At 41.5% G+C, this 27,703-nt stretch overlaps 2 protein-coding genes across 3 annotated transcripts in view; both read left to right on the top strand.

Moving 5' to 3' along the window:
* Window positions 1-3,913, top strand: part of IQGAP1 (IQ motif containing GTPase activating protein 1) — an 81,404-nt gene extending 77,491 nt beyond the window's left edge. Inside the window, exon 38 of the mRNA XM_019640208.1 lies at window positions 1,603-3,913. Coding sequence (XP_019495753.1) covers window positions 1,603-1,716 — 114 coding nt within the window. The 3' untranslated portion in view covers window positions 1,717-3,913. The remainder of the gene's footprint in view (window positions 1-1,602) is intronic.
* An 11,288-nt stretch (window positions 3,914-15,201) lies between these two features.
* The window catches only part of CRTC3 (CREB regulated transcription coactivator 3), a 91,127-nt gene continuing 78,625 nt past the window's right edge, over window positions 15,202-27,703 (top strand). For both annotated transcript variants that reach the window (XM_019640219.1, XM_019640218.1), the window contains exons 1-2: window positions 15,202-15,522; window positions 23,464-23,562. In XM_019640219.1, the coding sequence (XP_019495764.1) occupies window positions 15,391-15,522; window positions 23,464-23,562 (231 nt within the window). In that variant the 5' untranslated portion in view covers window positions 15,202-15,390. The remainder of the gene's footprint in view (window positions 15,523-23,463; window positions 23,563-27,703) is intronic.

Here is a 27,703-nt window from a genome sequence, read left to right as displayed (position 1 = left end):
TATTTTGGGCAAGGTGTGCATAGATTGCTTCATTGTAAACTGAATCTCATTTTAAATTCTAAAACAACACTGCGGTGAATCATTTTATAACATAGTTACATAATTTTTATTCTGTAATACCTCTGATTTTTACACGTCAAGCACCAGGGCATAGGGAGGATTCCCGGATAACGTGCAGACATTTTTATTTTTAGCTCAGTGTGCGCAGCGCTTCAGAGCCAGTCCCCACCTCACTGCTCTCATTGCTCACGCTGCCGTATTGGTCACACTGGGCATGCCGTTCTCTGAACACTGTTTTGCCCAGGATGCTTTCCCTTAATCGGGGACCCTCCCTTACCTCCCCGCTTTATTCCTCCATTGTTTATTGAGTCCTTTCATGTGTGGCACCACCCCTAAAGCCTCCTCTGACCACAGCTGGTTTCCCCTTTGCTTCACAGCCATTAGAGGCAGCCTCTGTTACTATAGGTGGCGACTTCTTTTTCTCTCACCCTTCAAACTGTGAACTCCTTACAAACAGGTAGTATTGCTTTCTTTCTTTGTCAATGACTGACTAGTAGGCCCTCAAAACATGTTAGAATAAATATGAAATGATTTTGTGATGCACACGGCTAACTCAAGTACTAACACAAAAAGATCCTATGATTCCCTCAGTTTCACCAAATTCTTACAGGCCGACCAGTGTGCCTCAGGTAACGTGTTCATCCGTGCGCACATTCATGAAATATGGAATGGCTGCCAGGAGTGAGGTATTGTTAGCACAGGTGACGCACTGATGTCCCGGTCCTCATGGAGCTGCTAGGATTTTTCCAAAAGATGAATTGGTTCAACTTTGCGGTCCTTTCAAGAACTTTGACTCTTGCTTTTTTTTCTCGTCACCACTCTTCAAAAGCTGAGGGGAGACACCACTTAGATTTCCTAAATTTGTTCTGGACAGTGAAGGGTGGTGGGAAAAAGGGGCTTTGTCGTCAGATCCAGATTTGGCACCGGATGGCCCATCTCTGTGCCTCATCTTTAAACCTGGGATAATCACACCTCATAGGATTTTTGTCAGACTTAAAAAGACGCTGTGTGATGTGCTTACACGATATGGGGCACATGGCAGACACCTGATAAACGTGTAGTCCTGTCCTGTTCCTTGCCTTCAGATTATACAAGCTTTCTCATGTGACACAGAAACTAAGACTCTAGTAGGTCTTGTTGAAACAACATTGTTTTCAGTGACTGGTGTATTTCATCAGGGATCAAAATGCCTTCACCTTCTCCAAGCTGGCCCGTCACCTAAACTGGAGACACACAATTGTAACTTCTGAACTAAAAGGCGTAGATGTGTGTGATAACTGAACACGCCGCTTTTTCTCTCCTTGTTGTGTATATGCTGATACAAACTGCATGACCTCTTAGCCCAGTGACCAGTGTGCACCTTTGCTGCAGCTCTCAGGGTGGCTTTGCGCGGGCAGGGCCATCGTCGGGAGCCCTTTTCTCAGCCTGTCTCTCACCTGGCACATCAGGCACGCCTTGTTCCTTCGGGATCCCTCACTACACTGTGGCCTTTCTTTTCTTGTTCCACGGACTTAATTAACTGTCACAATTTTTTTTGAACAGGACCTGCTGCAACTACAGTATGAAGGAGTTGCAGTCATGAAATTATTCGACAGAGCGAAAGTGAATGTCAACCTTCTGATCTTCCTTCTGAACAAGAAGTTCTACGGGAAGTAACTGGTCATTTGCTGCCAGCCCAGGAGGGCGAAGGAAAGGAGCGCTTCACGGTTACCTTCTGAGGGCCCCTCTTTACCCACTGGAAGAAAAGACCCAACCCACAATGGTGCCTCAATTTGATACACTCCCAATGCGACATTTTTAACTCCTCCCGCTCTGACTGGACCTTGATAGCCTTTTTTTCATAGTGAAATCGTATTTCAGGCTTAGTCTGACCCTTCTTGTCCTTCATTTTGTCCTGTCCCTCAGGAAGGAGTGGGAACTTGACTAACATCTCTCTGTGTGGTTATGGTCTTAGAGGTTGCATTACTATATCGTAAGCTTTGGTGTTTTAATCAGCAATAGGGACGGTGGGATTTGAATTCTTGTTGTTTAGAAGTGGAAGCTGTTAGAACCAGTAACACATACATACAAGACACAATTAAAAGGGCAGGTTATCTGTAGTTACTAAGTTGTCATTTAAAAGAGAAGTTTTTTATATTTTCATCCCATCAGTGAAATGGAAGGATGCGGGGGTCACTGGTTCGCGTCCATCCTGTTTCCCTCTATGGGAAGGAGCCTAACAGAAATCAGTGTTCTGTGTTCAAAGGAAGCATTTCTAGGAATGGGGGAGGTATTGTTTTTCAATTTGGACAATTCTGTTAGTGTAACGCTCTTGTCAGTGGATGGGAGAGTCCCATTGATAAAATTCAGGTATTAAAGGTAACTTGAGAATGGTCTGAGCCGTCTCCCCCGGTTTCAGGCGCCTGCCTGTTTGTGTCGGTGCACAGGGATTCGGGAAGGATTCGGGAAGACAAGCCACGCCGTCCCTGTGGCAAAGGAATGGGTTAGCATAGCATAGGGTGTAATTTTTTTAAAGCTGTTTTATATCTTAAGAGTGCCTTATTAAAGTGTAGATTTATTTCTTAAAATGTGGGTGATAGAAATTTTAAAGATTTATATAATGTTTCAAAGCCTTTAGAATACTATAAGAAAAGGTTTTTTAAAAAATTGGCTTATCTGTATATCTGAACCCTTAAAACATTCTTATAGCGAAAACACTAGGATTTATTTGCAGGGTTGCAGAGAGAGAATCCTGCCTTAAATAGACTGAAACAAAAATAAACAAAACCAGCCAACCAATGTTACATTCAAATCTCTTTTTCCCCCTTTTCTTTCTCTTTTCTATTGCTGCCCGCACTGTGCTTTTATTTTATGAACTCCAGTTTTCTGGGTTTAGTAAAAAAACAATTCAATTCTAAACATTGAATTTTTAGGAAGTTTTTATTCTTAGATAAAAAGTCATTTTTTAAAAAAATATCTATTTATCTAGGAAACATACTGAAATCATGCTACTGAGCCTCTATTTTCTCTGATGTTTTGGTTCAGTATTCTTTTATCATAAAACATAAAACTTAACAAAGTAAACTAACATTTAAAAACTTACCAATGTATATTTAAATCCAATAAACTGTTTTCTTAATAACAAATTGCATGATGTGTCCCTATTACACATGTAAGTATTGGAGACATGTTTTTCATGGTAGACTGTTTACTCAGGTCCGTGGGTGCAAATGTAAGTTGTACGACTCTTCACATACTCCGGGCAGCCCACAGGCCATGGAAGGAGTTGCCACTGCCCTGGACCTTGTTTTTTTGTTGTATTTTGGATAATTTTTGAGTAAATATTTTCACTTAAAAAAAAAAAAGATGCTATTATAAGTAGCATCACCTCAAAAACTGGGACCAACCAAAGTGTCAACCTGTTTGCCTTCAAAGAGGATGCCCATCCCAAATGCTTGTTGGGCTCCAAGCCACATCCATGACAGACAATGAGCCAAGTTTACAACTTGAATAAAATATGATGTTTCAGTTATTTGTAAGGATTATAGTTCCCTTAACACAACTTTGAATGCAAAATAGCACAAAATGCCCTTTAGGAGTTTTGATCGTAACTATATGTAGAATTATGGTTTTAATAGCATCGAAAAGGCCTGGATGAACTCAAGTGGCATTGAAACCACGTAGCTCTTACTACTTTTATTTATTAGCTGTAGCATTCTCTGTCTCGTCTCTCTCCTCCTTTGACCTTCTCTCCCACCAGCCATCATGACATTTACCGTGAATTTGCTTCCTCGCAAGAATTTGGACTGCCCATCAGATTGTCGCACCACACAATTGTCTTTGTATGTCTATGAAATAAAAGGTCATTTGTTCATGTTTGTGTTTATTTTTCTCAGTTTCATTGTTAGCAGTTCCTGCTAAACAGAGTGTTGACTAGAGTGAGATTTAATTATTGAAAACAACCCTTTATAATCTTTTGAAGGAGCAAACACAAGTCAGCTGTCAAATCACTGAATTATCATACAGCAAATTTTAATGTGAGTAGACTTTTTAAATGTAATACGCTTAAAGTAGCCTCAACATAAACAGAAAAAGGGGGTGGGGAGGACAAGCATAACGTCACTGAGTTTTGATTGGCTAGTGGCTGAAAGTTTAAAATTGGAGCAATGTTTAATATTAAATGACAATATGAAATAAGGGGGAAAGAGAATAATTCTAAAGTAAACATAAGTGAAAACTTGGAGGTGATGGTCTGTTTGAGTGGCTGACGACGACCCCACACCCCTCTAAAGAAGAGTGGTGTGGTGAGAATGGGCTCTCCGGGCAGTGGGCCCTTGTGGAAGGAAGTTACCCCTATGAGCCTCAGCTGAGACGATGGCTCTCTGGTAGGTGTGTTACTAAAACCTGAAACATTGTATTTTAACAACTTAGGCTCTACATTGTCCTGCAAAGAAATCATGGGAGTCAGAAAGGTGCTTATCAAGGCATCGCGATGCTAAATAAGGAAACCAGGACAAAGGGGAAATAGAGGAAGGTGAGATGGAACCCGGAGTGAGGGCCCTGGAGCCCCCCTGTCCCTGGCAACCACAGCGGTGCTGCCCGCACCTCTAGGTCCTTGTAAAGCTGGAAAGAATTTGGGAAAACTACCTCCCCCCACCATTTTAACTTGGACATCTAAACTTTTTTTTTAATGTTTAAATTGTAAAGTATATAATCTTCCCCGTTATTACAAACTTCAAGATAAAAATGACCTTGCTTTTGAAGGAATTGAATGGGAACTCCCTCCCCCGCATCCATTTTAAAACGTATGTATATGAGCAGAGGTCTTTATCAGTTGAAACTTTTGCCTTTTTTCCTTCAAACTCATGTTTTTATTCCACTTCCCTCAGAATTTTATCCTAATGTTATATTTTAAGTGTAAGTCTTAGTTTTGATTATCCTGTCACAATTATTTGTAACAAAATTTTGTCTTATTTCTGGTGACTGTAAGGCTGTTAATACAGAAAAATATGTGTGTGTCATAATTATGGTTAATGCGTATTTGATCAAAGTAATATATTGTCTTGGCAAAGAATTCTAAAACTTAGATATTTGAAGTGCATTTTCTACTAAGATAAATGAAGGTTTCAGAAACTCATGGATAAATATTACTCTTGCTGGAATAAGATAGGGCTCAGAACCAATTCTCTTCGTATTTTCCATTTTTATAAATGTTTGCTGAGAAACTTTGCTGTCATAATAAGCATATGGAAATGAAGGTGTTTGGTTATAGCAATGTCACATTTTTTACTATGAATTATAACCTTTTGACTTAGAGAAACTTGTTTAACCCAATATGCTAAAGATGCTTTGGGAAAATAGAAATATTGTAATACTCCTTTGCCGCTATAATTTGTAAACTTTTTCTATTATGAAACACTTCTGACATAAACATAGGGAACGGTATCATAAACTCCCATGTGGCCACCACCCAGTGTCAACAGTTATCAATACAGGGTCAAACTTCTATCTCTACCTCTGCCCACACCCTCCTTGGGCTATTTTGACAAATCCCAGGTACAGTATTTCAACCATTAATGCTACAGTCGGTTTCTCCAACACTGTGTTGCTCAGTAGGAAGCATTTGTGCCCCCAGGAGACATTTGGCAATGTTTGAGGATACTTTTGTCTCAATTAAGGGGATGCTACTGGCATCTAGTGGGTAGAGGCCAGGGATGCTGCTAAACATCTTACGATGCACAGCAGAGAATTATCTAGTCCAAAATGTCAATAGTACCATGTGAGAAATCCCACTCTTCACAGATAAGGACTTTTAAAAAATCCCCAAACCATTATTATCACACCTAAAAAGTCATTTTAAGGTATCAAACATGCAGTCAGTGTTTACGTTTCCCCAGTGTAATTGCTTAAACAAGTTTGTCCCCAACTCCACACGCTACATTTAGATGATAGGTCTCATAAAGCCCTTAATCCATAAATTCTCCCTCTTTTTTTAATCTGGTAATTTGATGTTGATCCTGCAGAATTTCTACATTCTGACTTTCTTATTACATCTTTGTGGGTCAGACTCAGTTTCAACCTGTTAGCAAGAATATTCAGAATTCCTATTATATCACATCAGGGGCTTATCATTTTATGACATAGATAAAGGCTGGTCATTGGGTTCAAGTGTTGCCAGCTTGACCCATTTGTTGTAAACTTTCCCATCAGTTTCTCATCACGTATCACATGGACTCAGCAGCCACTGATAATGACTGCCTAGATTTATTTCATTAGGAGTTGCACAATGGTGGTATTGTAAGTCTATTATTCATTGATCAGAATTGTTCTGAAAATTTGCCCGCAATTAACATGTTAGGTTACGTTAAAGAATATTTCAACAGGAAAAGATGATGCATGCTTCTCTCCCTTTATCAGTTTTCAGAATGAGCTGGTTCCCTAATGTCTTCTAAAGGTGACCAGTGGGGTGGTGGTGGTTTTTAATCCTGTGACTCCTGGATTTTTAATATAGTTCATGTCTTTTAATCCACTGCAGTTTTTTTTATGCTCAAATGGTCCTCTCCTTGGCCAGTGGCAGCACCTTGACTGTGACCGTCATGTCCTCCAACATGACCCCAGCAGTCTTTGATAGCTTCCTTGCTTTCTGGTATATGCTTTTGAAAAGAACATTTTCTGGGTTCCAAACAAGTAAATAAAATGCTTTTTTCTTAATATATGCAGTTCTATGAAAGAAAAAAAGAATGCCCTGATTAGTAGTATTTGCCAATTCTATGGTGCAAATACTTCCCCGTAGCTGATTTCAAGCTCAATGTCACTTGTCACTGAATGCTAACAATTAGCTCTCCTGAGCTAATACTAAACCACTGATTTTATTCCAAGAATTATAGGGAGCAATTGATGGTTTTTAAACAGAAGAGCAAGAAATGATCAAGTTGAGGCTTTAGACATGTGGAGGACGGGTGGGGATGAGGAGGCAAGACTCAAGACAGGTTGTGCTAGATATCTTCTATTTGTCTCTCCAGATCACCCTTCACTCTCCTCTGTGCCCTAGAAAGCTGGCCACATGGACGGCACCACTGTCTCCCTGCCGCTTCTGGGTGGGTTTGGTCAATGGCAGGCACCACAAGGAGACTGCAGTTCTGGAAGAAGGTGAGGTAGGATTTATTCCTTCAGGTCACTGAATTGGCGGCCTCTCCCTACCAAAGGCCAGCTCTCCCCAAACAACTGCCCTTCCCTATGGCAGTAAGCAGTCCCTCCAGGCCCAGAGTGCCAACAGCCCCCTGGTTAGTTAGCCCCGGGGTACTGCATTATCTCCAAACCCTCTCCTGTCTCTTTATTAACCTTAAATTACCAGTTTGAGTGTGCCATCTGTTCCTGCTGGGACCCTGATGCACAAGTTGACCAATTAAGATCTCAATTAGAGGTTTGGTGGCCTGAATTGGATAGTAGTTGTTAGGATGAAAAGAGGTGAGGGGGTGAATGCTAGAGATATTTATTAGGAAGTAAAGTTGATTTACTGGGTGTCAGGGGAATAGTGGGACAACAAGTGCTTCTTGGGAGGGTTCTGTGATCAAGAAAGTTTGGGAAGTGCTGTATTCCATCATTATACTCGCAAGTCATGACACACATCAGCATATTAAAAAATCTTTGAGGGCCAGCCAAGTGGCACCTTCATTAAGAGCTGGCTTGGGATGCCAACTCTGAGCAGCAGGGTCCCGGTTCGGGTCCTACATGAGGGCCAGTGACACTGCCCTCTACAGCTAAGATGAACAACAGCTTAACCTAGAGCTGGGCTGCCGTGAGTCATTGGTGGCGGCGTAGGCTGCAGCCCCTGCTGCAGTGGGCTGCCGTAAGCTACTGTGTGTGGCTGGCAGCCAGTGTGAGCGGTCGGCAGCCGGTGTGAGCTGCCAAGAGCCGCTGTGAGTGGCCGTCCAGTGACCAGTGACCGATCTGCCTCACCCGGGAAGAGCGCAATAATACCAACATGGGCCAGTGAAGCAACGTCCTCCACAACTAGACTGAAGAACAAAAGGACAGCAACTTGTCTGTTTCCTTCCCCCGATTCCCCAGCGCTTTCCCCCTCCCCCAATTACCCAATAAAAATCTTAAAAAAAAAAAAAACCCAAAAAACTGAGAAGTTCCACAGTCAAGAAACCTGCTTAACTCTGTTACCTAGCTTTCCCCAAATGTGTGTGACTGCAAGCCCATCCCTCTTTTCAGGAAACTCCTGTTAGCCATCTATGAAACTCATGTTCTGTAGGACGCACTCCGAAATGCTGGAGAAAGAGGCTAGAATAGAACCTGACTTTAAGCTTTTAATAACTAGTGAATATTACGTAGGAAACAAACAAAAAAGCAAAAAATTGCAGATATCCCCTTTTTTGCCCCTACTTGTCCAGGAAATAAGCTTGATATGAATATGTAAGAATGTGTACTTGTTAAACTTATTGTACTTGCTCATAACCACTGGCCTTTGTTCCTGGGGAAACACATTCCCAATTCCTACAGGGACAGAGGCACAGAGATTTCGATGGCGGAGGAAAAATGTGGAGGTAGGGGCTGAAAAGAAACAGAGAAAGGATGATGTGGTAGGAATTGAAAGATAACTCCTCCCATAAACAGCCAACTCAGAAACAACTGGGTTCCCAAAATAAAGAGAACTAGTGCTCAAACACACCTTTACATGAAAAGAAACCTGGATTGCTTGGAGAACTGGCTGATTTCTGGGGCTGGACAGAAAAAGTACAAGATGAGCCTAGATCCTCTTGTACCCAGAGAGAAAATAAAATACTTAAAATAAAAAAAAAGGATGGGGCATGTTAAAAGGACACAGAAGCCAGCTTGAAGGTGAAATCCGGGATAATTTAAGTACGAAAATAACAGTCATGGATTATAATTTACTGGATAGATAAGAATTCATGATCCCATTCTGATATCATCAATGGATGCTGGAACTAGTGGATTTATATAGTCTCAAAGTATCTCCAAGAGTCTTATTGATTACAAAGGGGCAAAAAATAGGAACTTTATAGTATAGAAACCTGAGTGACATTACCTTCACCAAATGATCTAAGCTTAATGTCGGCAATGGGACAACGTGACATCATGTGCCTTCTGATTGACAAATTGAGAAGAACACAACATTGCTCCTGTACCATTCCTGCCCCAAATGCATCACCTGAAACTAACCATGACAGCATGCAAGACAAACCATAAATAAGGGACATTCTACAAAGTAACCGGCCTGTCACTTTAAAAATTTTTAGTCGTGAAAGACAAAAATTGAACTATTCCAGGTTAAAAGATACTAAAGAGATATGACAACTGAATACAGTGAGTGATCACAGATTTTCTTTTACTAAAGAATATTATTGGAACAGTTGGTAAAATTTTTAATAACATCTGTAGATTAGATAATAGTACTATATCAATGTTGATTTCCTGGTTTTGATAATGTAAGAGACTATCTTTGTTCTTAATGAAATAAACACTGAGGTATTTAGGGGGGCAGGGACATCATGTCAACTTACTCCCAAATGGTTTAGAAAAAATGAACAGATATAGAAATGATAGAACAAATGAAGTAAAATCTTAACATTTGGGGAATCTCGGTGAAAAGTATATGGAACTCTTCATATTATTGCAACTTTTCTGTAAGGCTGAGATTATGTAAAATAAAAAGGTTTTTAAAAGAAATGAGGATTTTTACCTAGTGCCTCCGGAATGATTTTGGCTGCAAGAAATGGAAAACTAACTTCCGGAGGTTTAAACAAATTTGCCTTTCCTTTATGTGTCAATAACTGAACTGGTGACGTTGCTAGCCTCCTCCGTGAGAAAGGCCAGGAAGGGGCATCTGCCTTGCTGGCCTCTACAGTAGAATACCGGAGGAGGTGTTGCCATATACCAAGTTGAATACTTTCAATTTTAAAAGTACAGGCCATGTTAATTCATTGACCCATTCTGTGATCCATTCTTAATGGCCGCATTTCTTAACGTTTGACCCATAGAGCACCTATATCAGAATCATTTGTGATAAAGGCAGAATCCTGAGCCCCAGCCCAATCTGCATAAGTCATAATTTTGGGGGATGGGCTCCAGGAATATAAATTTTAAACAAGCATGTGGTTTCCAACAAAGTCATAGACACAGGTAGGTAGGAAACTTAGTAAAACACCTAGAAACGCTGGATAAAAAGTTAAAAATGTGATGCCTAGTTGAGCTTGCAAGAGAAGAAAATCCTCAAGTGACTAAAAATCAGATAGTAAAGGTGGTTATCTATCCCACTAACCCCAGTAATCTGAGAGCATCAAAAATATTTTTAGGGGGCCGGCCAAGTGGCGCCTTGGTTAAGAACTGGCTTGTGATGCCAGAGGGCCCGGGTTCAGATCCCATATATGAGGGCCAGTGACACTGCCCTCTACAGCTAAGATGCTGAACAACAGCTCAACCCGGGAAGATGGCGTAAGCTGCAGTCCCCTGCTGCAGTGGGCTGCCATAAGCTACCATGCATAGCCGGCAGCCAGCGTGAGCGGCCAGCAGCCAGCGTGAGCGGCCAGCAGCCAGCGTGAGCGGCCGTCCAGAGGCCAGCGACTGAACTGCCTTGCCTGGGAAGAGTGCAATGATGGTGCCAGCTTGGGCCAGTGAAGCAACATCCTCCACAACTAGACTGAAGAACAAAATGACAGCAACTTGTCTGTTCCCCTTTCCCCAATTCCCCAAGCACTGTTCCCATCCCCCCAATTCCCCAATAAAATCTTTATATATATATATATATATATATATATATTTTTTTTTTTTTAAATTAACTCAGGTCCATACTTTATTCAGATTTCCCAGGTTTTTATCTATTGTCCTTTTTCTGTTGCAGGATACCACATTACATTTAGTCATCATGTCACCTTAGGTCTTCTTGGCTGTGACAGTTTCAGTTTTCAATGCCCACTTGGTAAAAGGAGATTTTACGTGAGCCAGAGAGTTAAGCCTGGAGCCCAGGCCAAGACCCTCAGAAGGATGCACCCTCAGATGTGTTGGGAGAGGAAATCCTCTCTGGGCCCTGAGCATTCTTGGATGTTCTGGTTGGTTCTGCCACAAATGCAAAGCTATAATCATTCTCTACTGGGCCATTTCTCAGGTTTGTGTTTGCAGCGAGCAACTTTGAGGGATAAGGTCATGCTTTCTCTTGAGACAAAGAGTAGGTTTGTTTCTCTCCCACTGCATGTGTAGGCATCTATCTGGGCCCTTCTGCATCACCCCGATGGGACTCTGGTAAAGGGAATTGACACAGAAATGATGCTCATGCTACACACCGTGTGGGATCTCTAACCCAGGGATCTCATGGCTCCTGCCAGCATCCATAAAACAGCAACAGGTTAATGTACTAGCTTGTAAGTAGGGTGAAACCCCAACCCGAAATGGTGACACCCACCACTGGCAAAGGGTTTCTCTTATTAAAGGAAGGAAAGCAGAATGAATATTGGGAGACCACTAGCAATCTCTGCTACAAAATATATAAACAATATATTTTAAAACATTTAATTTCCAGAAACAAGGAGCCTGTACATATTTGGTATCTATGTCTTAATTATGAATGGAAAGTCAAGGATCACCAGAGGCTTGAGGAAAGCTTGTAGATAGAGATATCAAAATGAACAACTTGGACAAAACAGAGACAATATAAGGAGTAGAAAAGAATATAAAAACAGAAATAACCTATAATAGCACATCCATAAAATGAGTACAGGATGCTATTCAAAAAAGAAACATTTGGAAATCAGGAAAGAGCATTCAAAATTATAATAGCAGAAATAAATGTTTTAACAGAGGGGTTGGAGGATAAAATTGAGAAATTTATCAGGAAATACAACAAAACATGAAACAATAGAAAAATAGAAAAGAGATAAGAAAATTAGAAGAGCAATCTAGAAGACCCATTGACTAACAGAATTTCCAGGAAGAAAGAACAACAACAAAAAAAGAAAATGATAAAAAAAAAAGACAATTTCCCAGAACTGAAGGATATATGAGTGTCCAGTTTCCACATACATATGCATTGCCCAGCGCGATGAACAACTAAAGCTCCACACTAAGGCACATCGTCATAACATATCAGAGCACTAAGCCTTCAGAGAAAGGGGGAAAGAAAACAAAAATAAACAACAACTCTCAAAAAACCAGGTCACCTCCAAAGGAAAGGGAAACAGACTGGGAGTGGCCTTCGCAACAGCAGCAACTGGAAGTGAGAAAGCGGCGAAGCGATGCACAGGTCCTAGTGAAAAGGATTTCCGAGGAAGAAGACTCATTATTCTCAGCCAAACTATCAGTCAAGTCTGAGGGTAAAATAGAAACATCTCACATACAGTCTCAAGGATTCGATTTCTTATGTACTCTTTTTTCCCCTTAGGAAACTTGGAGAATGTACTTCTCTAAAATGAAGGAGTACACAAAACAAGAGGACAGGTGGGATGCAGGAAGCAGAGGTCAGAAGATGAGGAACCCTCTCAGGATGATGGCGAGGGGACAGCCAGCACCACCGCAGCACAGTAGGCCTGCAGAACAGCCAGTCCAGGATGGAGCGAGAAGGAAAGTTCTCTAGGAGAGAAGTTGCTTCCAAACCCACTATTTAGATTCAGTTATGTGTTTTCACAGTTCTTTCAGAGAGCTTCAGAAAGAAGGGATCAGAAGAGGCAAGGGACAAGGCTGAAAATAGAAATATTATAAATCAGAAAGTTTGGGAAAGGATTTATAATGGGTTGAGAGAAATCTAGGCAAATAAAGAACAGGCGATTTTTAACTCCAAAAAAAATTTGTGCAAAAATGGAACTATAGTACACTATGTAAATACTTAATATAACAAAAATGATCATATAACTGCATTGAAAGAAGGGGAGCAGGGAAAATGATATTTTTGATGGGGACACAAAATAGCCAAAGCATTCCTTTCCATAATAGAAAATGAATAGTTAATATCTAAAATTGAAGGAAAAAAATCACAAAACAGCAGGATAAACTTATTTACACTGGGAATTGGGTATTACGTTTTTAAAATTACAGGCCTTGTGAAACGATTTCAAAACAATTAACCCATATTTATTTGACTTAAAAATTAAGTTAAGGACCAGCTGAGTGGCTCAGTTGGTTAAGAGCTTGCTCAAGAGTTTGAGCTCTGAACAACAGCGGTTCGATTCCCGGAACAACAGCGGTTCGATTCCCAGCCCGAGCTGAGCTGCCAACAGGTGGCAGGATGGCTCAGCTTAAAAAAAAAAAAAGAAGTTAAAATGATTAGGTTAACCATCGTAAGAAAAGAAGTAGAATGACTATCTTCCAAATCAATAGGGGAAATATGGAAATTAAAAAAAAAGTTATTCAATGCAAGATGATAGAGCCCTGCATTGGTGAATTGGTGGCTGGATATGATGGATTTAGCTGGGTACCTATCCACTGTTCCTTCTGTGCCTTCCACTATGTCAGAAGCCCAAAGGCTACAACTATGTTTCCTCGGTGTTAGTGCAGCTAGGATGCTGGATGCAATTTTGGCCTTTCCAATCAGGTTTTCTGATTGGATTTGTCAAGTGGAGGTAAAGCAGAGTCTTGTGTGTGTGCTGTTTCTGTTGGTGAGGACTGGAGGTGTCTGATTTTTTCTGCAGTGGCTCTTATCACGACAGTAGCTATATGGTTCAGGATCTGGTACTTGTAATGAATTTCCAATTCAATAGGTGGCTTCCAGATTTTAGAAGAGGCAGTGGCTCCTTTGGTAACCTGACTCTCAAAGTCATTCCTGAATGTTCAACCTGGAGTCTGCTTCTTCAGCCCCCCAAACAAGCCTTTAAGCCATTTTATACCCTGTAATAATCCTTTTGTACTTAAACCATGTAGAATGAATTCTGTTCTCTGAAATTGAACCCAGACAATATAACAGGAAAGCAGAAAAAATATAAAGAAAAAGCATGGTAAATAGCACAAAATAAAACAAGAAATAAATCCAATTGTAATTAATAAAACAAACTAAACTCTAGGTAATAGAGACATATCCTCATATGAAATTTTCTTTGAAAATCAGCTAGATGCTATCTATGCATGAGACACATGAAAAGCATAATGAAATACTACACAGTAGTTAAAACAAATGAATCAACACAAATGAATCTCAACAATATAATGGTAAATGAAAAAGGTTGCAAAAGATTATTCAGTATGATGTCATTTTTGTAAGATATAAAAACAAAATTTCGTATTCCATATGCAGTGGGTAGATCCATAGATCAGATGTAATAGAAGTATAAAAACATGAACGAGAATGATATGCACTAACTTGTGTACAGTGACTATCTCTAGGGAGGAAGGAGAAGGAGTTAAGGGTGTGGCTTTAGTTATGTCTAATTTTGTATTTAATAAACACTAAGTAAGTGAAGCAAAATGTTTTGATATATTTCATCTTGATGGCGGAGGGCGTGAGTTGTTAATGTTATTGTCTACACTCTTCTGCATGTCTCTAATATTGCCCGATTGACAAAACACAGACCCACTCTCAGCTGCTCCCGACACCTTTATGCACATCAGCGTTTATACCTGAGCGTGGCTGCTGAACTGCAAGAAGGAGGAGGATCGTGGAGGCTGACGGGCTGGTTCTGAAAGGTGAGGTTGACACCTGGCTGGAGCCAGAGTTTGCCAGCGGCTAAGGGGAGACTTGGAGAGAACCTGAAAAAGGGGCCGCTGCTGAGGAGCCGACAGGTTGCACCAGGGCGGGGATGCTGTCTCAAGTTGATGCAAATCAGGAGATGGCTTTAAAAAGACCCAAATTTAATAGTAACTTTGTCTTGGGTGGGCCTGAGCAGACGCATCGAGGGAGGGAGCGGGCTGGGAGCTGGAGGGCCAGAGGGCAGACGTTAGGCCCTCTGTCTGGGAACTAAGGGCGAGCTGAGGTCCCCCAGTTTTCATCCTCTTAAGTAAACCATCATAACAGGGGAGAAGGGTGCTAAAACTCTGTTCTAAAATTGTAACGTAAATCCAAAAGCCAGGCTATCTCCAAATTGGACCGTTTTAGTGAAATGGTAGGGTCTGCGCGCTGCGGGGTCCTGAGCCCAGGGAAGCCCTGGGTCAGCCAGCTGTGCGGGGGGCGGGGGCAGGCGGGCGGCGCAGTGGGCGGGGACGAGGGCGGGGCCAGCGCGGGGGCGGACCTCGCGCGTTCCCGGCCGCTCGCTGGCTGTGGGGCCGTAGCGGCTCCTCTCCCGGGTCGCGCGGGAGGAAGGGCCTCGGGCGGCGGCTTGGGCGGCCTGCGGACTGACGGACGGACGGGTGGGCCGAACTGCAGGCCCCGCGCCCGCCGCCTCCCCTCAGCCAGCGCTGGGCCGCGCTATGGCCGCCTCGCCGGGCTCGGGCAGCGCCAACCCGCGGAAGTTCAGTGAGAAGATCGCGCTGCACACGCAGCGGCAGGCCGAGGAGACGCGGGCCTTCGAGCAGCTCATGACCGACCTCACCCTGTCGCGGGTAAGGGCCCGGGCCCGCGCCGGCAGGGGCGGCCACGGCCTCGGGAGGGCCCCGCGCGGCGGGTGAGAGGTCGTGGGCCTGAGGCAGCTGCGGGGCCGGGCCGGGGCGGTGCCCGGGAACGGGGCCGGCTGGCCGCGGCCTCGGCACTCACTTCCCCGCCTTCCGACACCCGCGCGCCGTGGAGATGGGAGGTCGCGGGGCTGGGCTGGCGAGGCGGGCGGCGGGGTGAGCGCCTGAGGGGGAGGGTGACCCGGAGCCCGGGAGGAAATCACAAGCAGCTCCGCGGCGGGCTGAGAGGCTCCTCGCTGCTCCGAGCCCTTCGGGACTGCTGGGCGCTGGGGCGCGCGGGCCCGAGGGTCTCGCCCGCCTCTCAGGAGCGCTCTGGGCCGGCGCCGGCCTGCTGGGGTCTGGGTACCGTGATGGGACCCCGGGTCCGTTGCGAGCCTTTCCTACTTTGACTCCTCGGAGGTGCTTTATCGGCCGGTTTACTGGGTTCCGCTTCGGGTATTGCACGAGAACCGGCCAGGTGCACAGCGTGGCTGGTGGTGACTGACGAGGGTCCAGGAGTCAGGCGCGAGCGGGACGAGCCCCGGGCGAGGTTGGGTAACTGTTGTGTGAGGCCGTGGAGGATGGAGAGCCAGCAGCAGTGTCCACGGGACTGCTGAGGAGGCTCAGCAAGAGCGGGGCAGGCCTGGAGGATCCTCATGCTGACCTTGAAGGACCATCGGGAGGATGGGGGAGGATGTGCAGATGCTGGGCCCGGGGGCGGCTGGAAGGAGCGCTGAGAACAGAGTCGCAGACTCGTGGCCCCCGCTCACCCAGCTGCAGACACCTTAGTTTTTGGTCAGCACCGTGTTTGGGAAAACTTTTTGAATCTGTTCCCAGAATTTTTTAATTGGGAGGTTTTCATATAAAACCAACATTTATTCATTATATAAATATTTCTGTATATAATGTTACGCGCATACACGCACAACTGGGGGACCTGATAGTAATTATCCTGAATTCCCGTATGAGCCATTGGCTGGAGCTGGGTGATGGTTGCCCCCTGAACTGGAGCCTGAATTCTCTAGTTGGCCACAGTCCACACCACACCCTGTCATGATACCCCACATTGAGGCTAGGTGTCACTTGCCATTTGTCATATCTTTTATTTATTTTTTAGTGAAATTAAGGGGAAAGTAAAATACTCTTATACTTACATACCTATCACTCTGAGAAAAAAATATATATAGATAAAGAACGCTGAGGATTTCAAGAAACTTTTTCTCATACCCTGACTAGCTTCACTCATTTATTACCCACCTGGTGTCCACAAACGTTTACATGTGACCTTGGTTAGATTTAGGGATGAGAATGGCAAGCTTAGAGCATATTGAGGAGAATGACTGGGTGAAAGCTGGGGATTAGTGCTGGGGCCTGTGTTGTTATGTGTTGTTTAGATACATAAATTGTCTATGTACAAATACAGGCACTCTGTGTCTATATTTAGGGTTGATCAGTCTCTTAAAGGCAAAATTTTTCACAGATCCTCAGCGTTCACTTAAATGAGTTTGATTATGTTACTCACATATGTTCAGACAGATTTGTAAATAGTCTTTTGCTTATAGTTGTGATACAACTATATCTAAAATATTAGATTTTTATTAAATCTAATTAATTAAACTATTAGTATTTTAGATAAATACTACATTATCTGAAAACACGTGTACAAATAAATTCAAAGTTAAAAATGCAATAAATTCAAATTCACACCATTCATGTACATGATAAATGCTATCTTGCTGAACTGAAATGCAGCTCCCAATGGAAATATTGTGCTAACCCCTATAGCTCAGATTATCGAGTTTATTAGCAAGCCTGGTCAACTCTGCCCTATGTGATAACTCAGTTCAGCAACCACTTCTCTGTATTCTAATTACTACAAAATGATGATACCACGTTACCCTTCACTGGTACAGAGCATCATTTACATGTTGATTTTGCTTGTGTTCTTTTCTCTTCCAACTGCAAGTAAAGTAACCTCATAAACACAAAGACAAGTGATAACACTGAATTTGCTTATTTAAAAATTTTAAGGGTGATTTTCATAATGAATCACAAAACTGAACACTTCTTCTACAGAACTCTTAGTCCCCAAGCATATGTCTGTGAACCTCCAATGGTCCAAGGGTTCCAGATGTAGAAGAATCCATCTAGTTTTGTATTAGTAACTGGATGGCAGATGTACTGACTTTCCACTACCATCCCATGGCAGGTATCGCTAATCAGTTTAGGCACTCTTTCCTCTCTGAGCCTGTGCTGGGCTTCAAGTCCTTCTCTACATAATCACAGCTAATTCTTCAAGAGTTGGAGTTAAACCCTAGTAGGTGGAATGGACTGGATTTTGGAGAATTTCTCATTCTAGCTTTAGGGTTCAGCCTTATCAGGAAGCAGTGGGAAAATTTTGAGCAGAGAATGCTGGGAGGTGGTCCCAGCAATAGTAAGGAGGGGGAAGAAAATGGAGGCAGATATGCCTGGAAAGAGGCTGTTCCTTTGTTCATTCATTAATTTGTCAGTACTGGAGTGCCCACTGTGGTAAATGGGATGTGTGTGTGGAGAAGGTGCCTTGCTTTGAAGATCTTATTAATTTATTCAACAAATTTTTATTGAGTCCTTAGTGTGTGCCAGGGGTTAGGATGCACACTTGGGGTACAGTAACGAGTAAGCAGAACACAGCCTCTTCATGAATTTTAGGATTTAATGGGAAAGACCATTCATTTTACAAGTAAGGACTCATTTCGATGAATATTACAACAGGGGAAGCAGGTGGAGCTTTTGGAGTGTATGGCTGGGAGTCCTAACCTCTTCTAGTGGCCTAAAGGATCAGTGGGAGTAGGGAAGGCATTTGAGGTTATATGCTTGTGTGGTGAGGGAAGGAGAATGTTGCAGGCACAGGGAACAGAGGTTCATGCAAGGGGATGAGGAGGGTGAGGTGGGTGATTTGAGATTAGGCCTTCACAGGGATCAGATTGTAGAGACAGGATTTGGGACTTGATCCTAAGGACAATGGAGAGTCATTGACCGGCTTGAACCATGGGAGCTTTGCATTTTAAAAGAATGCCTGAGCTCCACAATGGCGGCCAGCACAGAGGAGGAGGTGGCAGAGAAACCGTTTGGATGTTGTAATATTATGCTAGGAGATGTGGCGATGCCTGTCATTGACTAGGTTGTTAGCAAACAGGGAGGCTCAGAGGTGAACAGACTGATACTTAGGAGATAGAAAGGACCAGACTTAGTGATAATAAGGAAGCTGAGGGGGAGGGAGGACTGGAGGATGCTTTCAGACTTGAGCCATTTCAGGGTATCCTCCATTAAGAGAGGGAGCACACACAGGAGCAAGGTGAGGGCAATGTCAAGAGATGCTGAGTTTGAGGTACCTGTGAGGCATGTAAGTAAAGATGGTTCAGCAGTTGTTTAAGTGGTCCTGGAGCTCAGGAAGGAAGTCTATGCTATAGGCTTCTAAGCTGTAGACTCATGATGTAAATGTGGGAATCTTGAGTGTATAGCTGCAGGAGTAGATTCAGCTGCCTAGGAAGAATTTCTAGGACAGACCTTGCAAATTGGTGGCCTAAATTCTAGTTTGGCCCTCTGACATGTTTTTAATTTGGGAGTCCTAAATGTGTGTTTTTTAAAAATTAGGGCCAGCGATGAATTTGGGGATTCTACATTAAAATCTGGACTCTGGCTTCTTTTGAAAATTGAGATTCTCTAACAACATTCACCCTACACTTTTGCATGGCAGCAATTACCTGGAACTGAATAGTGGCTGCCACCATTAGATAGTGCATGTGTGTGTTCTTTGGTTTGCCACAGTCCCCACCACTCCCTATGGTGTTCCTCAGAGTGATGCCAGCTACTTCACTTAGTTGTCTTCCATACTTGGCACCTGTAGTCATTTGAGTTTGTGACCCCTGCTATAGAGTGAGAAGCAAAGAGGACCTAGGAGAAGCCCACGGAGCTTCACTGTTTAAAGGGGAGGGAGAGGAGGCGCCAGCAAAGAAGACTGAAGAGCCGCAAGACAGTTAGGAGAAAAGCCAGAAGGATTATTGTTAAGAGGCGGGAATGTTGACCAGCTGAGCCCAGTACTGCTGACTTGGTCTGACACGATAAGGACATGTCCTTTGGTCCAGTCACGTGGAGAGCATTGGTAACCTTGCTGAGAGCCACTGCATTCACAGGGTGCTGGCTGGAAGGGAGGTTGTGAGGCATTGAGTAATGAATGGGAGGAAATGGAGACAGGGTTGGGAACTTGTTCAAGAAGTTCGGCTTTGAAGAACAAGTTGTAGCATTGGGAAACCACAGGATAAACCCAGCACATCAACCTGGAGCATTAAATTGGCTTGACTATTTGGAAAAAAACATTATTTTTAGATTAAAACAAACATTAGGTATGTTATGGAGTAGTGGGGCCTCTGAGAGAGGAGTAGAGAGAAGAGGCTAGAAAGATTAGATTTAGGCTGAGGATTGAGCGTTATCTTTTTGCCAGGTCCTGTGGTGCTCCCTTTGCATTCATTATCTCATGTTGTTCTCACAATGACCCTAGGAGTATGTTTCCATAATGTTCCTCATTTTGCAGATGAGCAAGCTGAGGCTTGAGAGGTAAGACTGCACGAGTGGTAGAGCTGGGGTTTGAATCTGGCTATCACTGAATGTCTATATACTCAACTGCTTTTTTTTTTTTTTAAATAAACAATCTAATTGTACCAGAAGTATTTGTTGAAAACACTTTTCTTTTCCCATTGAATTACTATGACACTTTATCAAAAATCAATTGGCCATATATGAATGGGTCTAGTTTTGGACTCTCTCTTCTGTTCTGTTGATCTATACATCTCTCTTTTTAACAATAGTGCACGCATGGATTACTGTAGCTTTATATTAAGTCTTAAAATGAGGTAATTTAAGTCTTACAATCTTTTTAAAAATTGTTTTGGCTATTCTAGGTTGTTCACACATTTATACATTTTAGAATTATCTTGTGAATTTCTATAGAAAGGCCTGCTGGGATTTTGTTTGGGATTGTGTTGACTATTAGGAGGCTTTTTCAAAAAGAAATTAGTGAGGATTGGATCTCAATTCATATCGACATTGAAGGAAATTCCAGTAAAGTGTGTTACTGTAATCTAAAGGTTGCTAACTCAAGTTACAGGAAAATTAGTGGAGGGATCAGGAATGAGATGATAAATGGCAGCTGACCTCAGGCCATAGTGGAGGACTAATAGGGGACAATGAGGACTTGGGCAAACAGGAGAACCCAAGCCCCATCTAAGGGGGGAACCACTTCTCATCTCCCTGCATTTTTGCCATGCAAGAATATGGGTTCATTGTTGTATGATCTCAATGAAGAGAGTTTGGAATCCAGATTTTTATTCAGTCTTCCCATTTTAACGTTACAGTGTAAAACAGTGAGTGTGGGTCAGTATCATGTGGGTCAAATGGAGATCTCTAGGTTAAATGTGGCCTACGGCCTGCCAGCCTGTGACCTCTGCCCCAGGCTCATCATTCTTCGGTCCTCATTTTCATCATCAGTAAGCATGACAATGTCACAGACAGTCTCTAAGTTTCTTTTAGTTCAATGATTCTACGTTTCAAGAGAAGAAAATATCAAAATTTCTCAAGGGTTTAGGAGGTAGTTGAGAATATCAACAATAATGATAATATTTTGAGAAGTTTTCCAGAGCTTTACATTTTACATACCACTGTCAAATCTGTTCTCTCTTTTAATCCATAATTGTCTGTGTGACGTGGATGGCAGAATAATTTGCCCAATCACATGCCAGGTTACAAAGTCAGGTCTTCAAGTCCAAATCCAGTGCTCTTATTACTGTAGTGCAGCGGTCTCTGAAGGCTCTAGATATAGGCACTTTGAGAGGTAGAGCAGATCTGGGAGACCGTGAGAGGGCCTTAAGCTCAGGGGAAGGCAGGTTTCCAGCTAGATGTAGAACTTAGCTCGGTTGAAGTGTCAAGGCTTTTGGGTAAGAGTCGAAGCCTTTGTGAGAACTCTCTGAAGGCCTGAACTTTGGCATGTGTTCATCTTAGTAAGCCAGTGCTTGGACAGTACCTAACATACAGTTAAAATTTTTTATGTAAGTGAATAAATGGATGGGTTGATGGAAGAGGATTCAAAGGTTTTTAGGTCAGGGTGGGATGAGAATTTTGTCTAGAGCATTTCAAGGATAGCGTCAAATGCTTCTGGTAAGTGCTTTGAGACTGTTAAGATAAAAAAACCGAGACTTTATTCTTATAACTCAGTTGATAGATGGGAAAACTCACCATGTCCTCCTCCTCATGTTTGACTCTCTGATCTAAATTTTGATGAATAGATTATAACCATCTCCCAGTGCAGTTCATTTGAGAAATCAAATTCTGTGGGTATAAGGAAGTTAAGGCTGCCAAAGTGTTTTGTATGCCTTTAAAACTTCCCAACAGATATAAGTCCCTATCTTTTGGAGATGCATATTGAAATATGGAATGATATGATGCCTGGGGTTTCTTTCAGTGGGATGCTGTGAGTAGTGGAGGAGGTAAAGATGAATCAAGATTGGACATAAGTTGGGATAATTGTTGAAGCTGGATAAGTGGAGTTTCATTATACTTATTTCTATTTTGTATATGTTTGAAAGTTTTGATAATTAATGCAAAAACAAAACAAAATCAGAGAGCGTCATAGGCTCAGCAATGCTTTTGGTCAACCAAACTACACTTTTCTCTGAGCTTGTAAACAGTGTGATCATTGAGGGAGAAATGATAAAAAGGAAAAGCACATGGCAGACATAAGAAAGACTGTGGGTTTTGAGTTAGACTGCCATAGCTCGGCCTCCTTAGCTCTGTAACCTTGTGCAAGTCTCTGAACTTCCCTAAGCCTGGGTCTCCAGGCCAATAAAAGCGGGATAACGCAGTCTCCCTTGGTGGTTGTGGAGAGGGTTAGGGATGAAGCGGGCAATAGACTCAGATCTGGTAATTTGTTTTTTTAAACAAAGAGTAATAAAAGGGTAAAAATCTGTTTCAGCGTTCCCATTGACCCTTTCTTCCCCACATGAATTATAAGTGCCAAGGGTTATATAACCACAGAGGTAATTTATTATTTTAGAAAGAGAACTCTTAAAGACCAAATTGGACCACTTTGGGGTTTATAAGAACTGGAACCAGTTTATTGCCTTTTGAAAAATGAAGCAAGGAAGGACTTGCAGAAGAAAGGTATATGGGATGCCATTTAATACCTGTTGAATTGGCCTCCTTCCTTACCCCAATTAATGATCATCTCCAGCATAGCGAGGTTTTTGGTGAAAACTGCTTTCTCATATATGCTCTTTGGAAAAAACCTTTCGGCAGTCTGTGCTGAGAAGCATCAAAAGGCCCATACCCAGAGACTTAGTAATCACTCGTTGGAATGTGTCCTAAGGAAATAATTCAGAAGGAGAAATGTTATGTTGCCGTTAAATATGATTATGTAATATCATAGAAAAGGCTTAAGATTGTACCTATGTTATGATCACAATTATGCAGTTATTACACATAAAGGTAAGTGACGGAAAAAGATCATGGAGAAGAAAAAACAGTTCATTTCATAGAATCATAAGTAGTGGCTTAGTTTTTCTTCAAGAAATTCTTTTTTTGCTGATTGTGCCCGCACGCCTACACACACACACACACTCAGAGACCTTGCAAGAGGGCCTTACCATCATGGCACATGGGACATTTGGAACATAGGTAAATTCTTTTCAAAAAAAGACTAATCAAAAACCACAAATCACCCGAAACCTGACGGTTTGAAGTAGAGAAGAAATCGAAACCAAGACTTTCATTCTTGAACCACTCACTACAACACACCATACTTTGATGCTTCCTTCAGACCTCTGCTGTCATCTCTCAACAGTCTTAAAATCGTTTTGTTTCCAGGTTCAATTTCAGAAGCTTCAGCAACTGCGCCTGACACAGTACCATGGCGGATCCTTACCGAATGTGAGCCAGCTGCGCAGCAGTGCGGCAGAGTTTCAGGTACCTCCAGATATTTACTTCTTTAAGCTGAGTGGACTGTAAAAAGATAGGCAGAGATTATCCTTAAAAATATTAGATCCTGAAGCCTAAACCTAGCCTAGATACACGGTGTTCTGCTGGGAAGGCCATCATTATGCTCTTTCCTAGTTTCTGGAGCATAAGATAGTGTTGTTTCACAAATCATCTAAGGCAGCCCTGTCCAATAGAAATATAATGTGAGCCACATATGTAATTTAAGCTTTTTTAGTAGCCACATTAAAGAAAAAAAAAAACAACAGGTGGGGTTAATTTTAATATTACTTAAATAAATTGAATAATTATTTAACTCATTATATCCAAAACACTGTCATTTCAACATATAATCAATGTAAAAAACATTAATGAAATATTTCACATTATTTTTTGTACTAAGTCTTTGAGTATTTTACATTTAAAGCACATCTCAATTCGGACTAGCCACATTTCACTGCCTTCACATGGTTGGTTTCTACAATAGTGGACAGTGCAGATCTAAGGCATAGGTAAGTGGCCTATATTACATTTAGATTAGTGCAATGTCATAGGTGCTTTAATCATTCGTATCAGTGAAGGGCCTTGTTCAAAACCATGTGAAATTGGTGTTTCAGACAATGGTATACGATACTTTTGTTAAGATCCAAGTTAGACTTACTTAGATACCCTATTCTCTGAAAAATTAGCCTGTCATTCTATTACACAATTTAAGATTTCGTGTTAAAGTTGAGATATCAACTTTAAGATGTAGCACAACTTGATTCATTTGGATGCCTCTCCTTTAAAAAGTAGTTTTCTTTCTTTGTTTTGAAAGCTGGGTTCACGTGTTTGATGTCCCATAAAGGGAAAGTATTATATAAATTGGGGACTTCCATTTGAGAGTGCTAATAGGAACTCTTAAACATAATAATGATTAGAAAAAGTACAATATGAGCATATTTGTACCTATGACTCTGGAATCTTGTCTTTAATATACATTGGAATCTCACTTTAACTGCCTAAGTTAGAGGTCTACCTGTATAGATCAAACTTCTTATATGTTGGCCTATTGGGTCATTCAGTATCCAAATAAAGTAGATCTCTGCTTTGTGCTGAATTTCATGCTTCAGAAAACAGAGGATTGTCAAGGTTTGCTGTGTTTGAGATCCTGATTCTGTGGCATTTTATTGTCAACTTTAGAGGAATACAGAATTTACTATCATGTCCCTCTCTTGTTGCATTTGGGAACGGGATGAAGTGACAGCTGTTTGTCTTCCCAGAGTTATTTCTTTGAATACCTTTTTTTTTACTTTGAAAAAAATCACAGAAACTTACATAAAAATTGGAAATACTGTACAGATAACTTTTTTGCCCCTTGAGAATAATTTCCTGACCTGATGCCATATCACCCCAAAATATTTAACTTTGTCTTTCCTACAAGCAAGGACATTGTCCTACATGACCAAAATAGAACCATGAAAATCAGAAAATTAGTAGTGATACATTATTACCATGTAATCTCAGATCTCATTCAGGTTTCATCAAATGTCCCATTACTGTCCTCTGTACCAAAAGGACCCAGTTGAAAAATCACATGTATTTAGTATTGTCTTTAGTCTCTTTCAGCCTAGAACAGTTTTTCAGTCTTTTATTTTTGACATGAAAAAAATTTCTTTTGACTTTTGTTACCTTACCACTTTTGAAGATTACAGACCAGTTATTTTGTAGAGTATCCCTCAGTAGGGGTTTGTCTGATGTTTCTTCATGATTAGATTCAGATTATGCATCTTTGGCAGGAATAGCACAGAAGTAATGCTGTTATTGTGGATGATTTTCATTTGTCATATTACTAATAATGGTCACTTTGATCACTTAATAAAGGGGGTGTCTGTCAGGCTTTTCCATTTTAAAATTATGCCTCCCCTTTGTAATTAATAAATATTTTGTGAGGAGATACTTTATCCTGATCCTCATCATGCTTTCAATTTATACATTTATTTATTTATTTCTCTCTATGGTTTTGTGGTTTCTTTTTCCATGGATTTTATTCTATAACTATTATTATTTTGATCCTCATATTATTCCTGATTAGGCCAGTAGGAACCCTTTGCCCAGGATCTTGACAAACTGAAGATAAAAGCAAATCCCAGAAGCACAGATTTTTTTAAAGTAAACATTTATGAGGTGTAACTTACATACTGTACAATTGACCTTTTTTAGGTATTCAGTTCTGTGCTGAATAATCAGCACCAAAACTAAGATATAGAACAGTTTCATCTTCCCCCAAAGCTCCCTGTGTTCCTTTGTAATCTGTTTCCATCCTTTACCTCCAGTCTCTGGAACCACTGGTCTGTAGTTTTGCCTTTTCCAGTGTGTCTTACAAATGGAATAAAAAATATGTAGTCTTTTGGGTTCTTCTTTCACTTAGCACATTGCATTTGAGACTCATCCCTGTTGTTGCACGAATTAGTTTCCCAGGGCTGCTGTAACGAAATACCATAAACGGGGTGGCTTAGAACAACAGGCATTTCTGAGACTGGGAGTCTGAAATCAAAGTGTCCACAGGCCATGCTGTCCGAGGGCTCTAGGGAAGAATCCTTCCTTGCCTCCTCCAGCTTCTCTTGGTTTCTGCCAATCCTCTGTGCCCCTTGGCTTGTAACTCCATCATTCCACTGTCTGCCTCCATTACATATGACCTTCTTTTCTGTTTGTCTGTGTCTCTGTGTCCAAATTGTCCTCTCCCTTCTTTTCTTAAAGACACGAGTCATTGGATTTAGGGCCCCCCTCAATCCAGGATAACCTCATCTTAACTTGGTCACATCTGCAAAGATTCTTTTCCCAATTAAGGCCACATTCCCAGGTACTTGCGGTTAGGAGTTGAACATAATCTTTTTGGGGGAACATAATTCAACCTACTACATTGCATTTATCAGTAGCTCATTTCTTTTTTTATTGCTGAGTAGTACTCCAGTACATGGAGGCACTATAATTTGTTTATCCATTCATCAATTAATGGGCATTTGGATTGTTTCCACCTTTTGGCAATTGTGAGTAAAGATATTCTAGACATAATATAAAGATATTATAGACATACAATTTTTGTGTAAACACCTAGTAGTGGAACTTCTGGATCATATGATAAGTGTATATTTTACTTTATAAGAAGCCGCTAACCTGTTTTACAAAGTGGCTATACTATTTCACAGTCCCACCAGCAAATGTATGAGAGTTCCAGTAACTGCCTTCTCTCTCCAGCCTCTGGCATTTTTTTTTTCAATTGTGGTAAAAAACACAACATAGAATTTATCATCTTAACCATTTTTAAGTGTAACTTCAGTAGTGTTAAGTATATTCACATTGTTGCATGACCAATCTCCAGAGTTTTTTCATCTTATAAAACTAAAATTGTGTACCCATTAAACAACAACCCCCTTCCCATTCCCCAGCCCCTGGCAGCCATTCTACTTTCTGTCGCTGCCAGTTTGACTCCTCTACGTACCTCATCTAAGTGGAATCATACAGTACTTGTCTTTTTGTGACTGACTTACTTCACTTAGGCTCATTCATTCATGTTGTAGCATGTGACAGGATTTCCTTCCTTTTTAAGGCTGAATAATACTCCATTGTATGTATCAGCTACATTTTGTTTATCCATTCATCCATCGATGGACATGTGGGTTTCTTTCACTTCTTGGCTAATGTGAATAATGCTGCTATGTACATGGGTGTGTAAACATCTCTTTGAAATCCTGTTTTTAATTATTTTGGGTATATACCCAGAAGTGGGATTGCTGGATCATATGGTAATTCTATTTTTAGTTTTTTGAGGAGCTCCCAAACTCTTTTCCACAGTGGCGACACCATTTTACATTCCCACCAACAGGGTGCAAGAGTTCTAATTCTCCACACTGTTGTTAACACTTGCTATTTTCTGAGTTTGTGTTTTGTGGGGTTTTTTTGTTGTTTTTTTTATAGTAGTTATCCTAATGTGTGTGAGGTGGTGAGAGTTCAGTTTTAAAACTTTTGGTCATTGTAATGCATGTGTGGTGGTATCTCATTGTGGTTTTATTTGCATTTTCTTAATGATTAATGATGATGTTGAGCATCTTTTTGTGTGCTTATTTTCGATTCTTATACCTTCTTTGGTGAA

This window comes from Hipposideros armiger, unplaced genomic scaffold (assembly GCF_001890085.2).
Source record: "Hipposideros armiger isolate ML-2016 unplaced genomic scaffold, ASM189008v1 scaffold_48, whole genome shotgun sequence".
Classification (NCBI taxonomy): Eukaryota; Metazoa; Chordata; class Mammalia; order Chiroptera; family Hipposideridae; genus Hipposideros; species Hipposideros armiger.
This window is presented reverse-complemented; position numbering and strand designations above follow the sequence as displayed.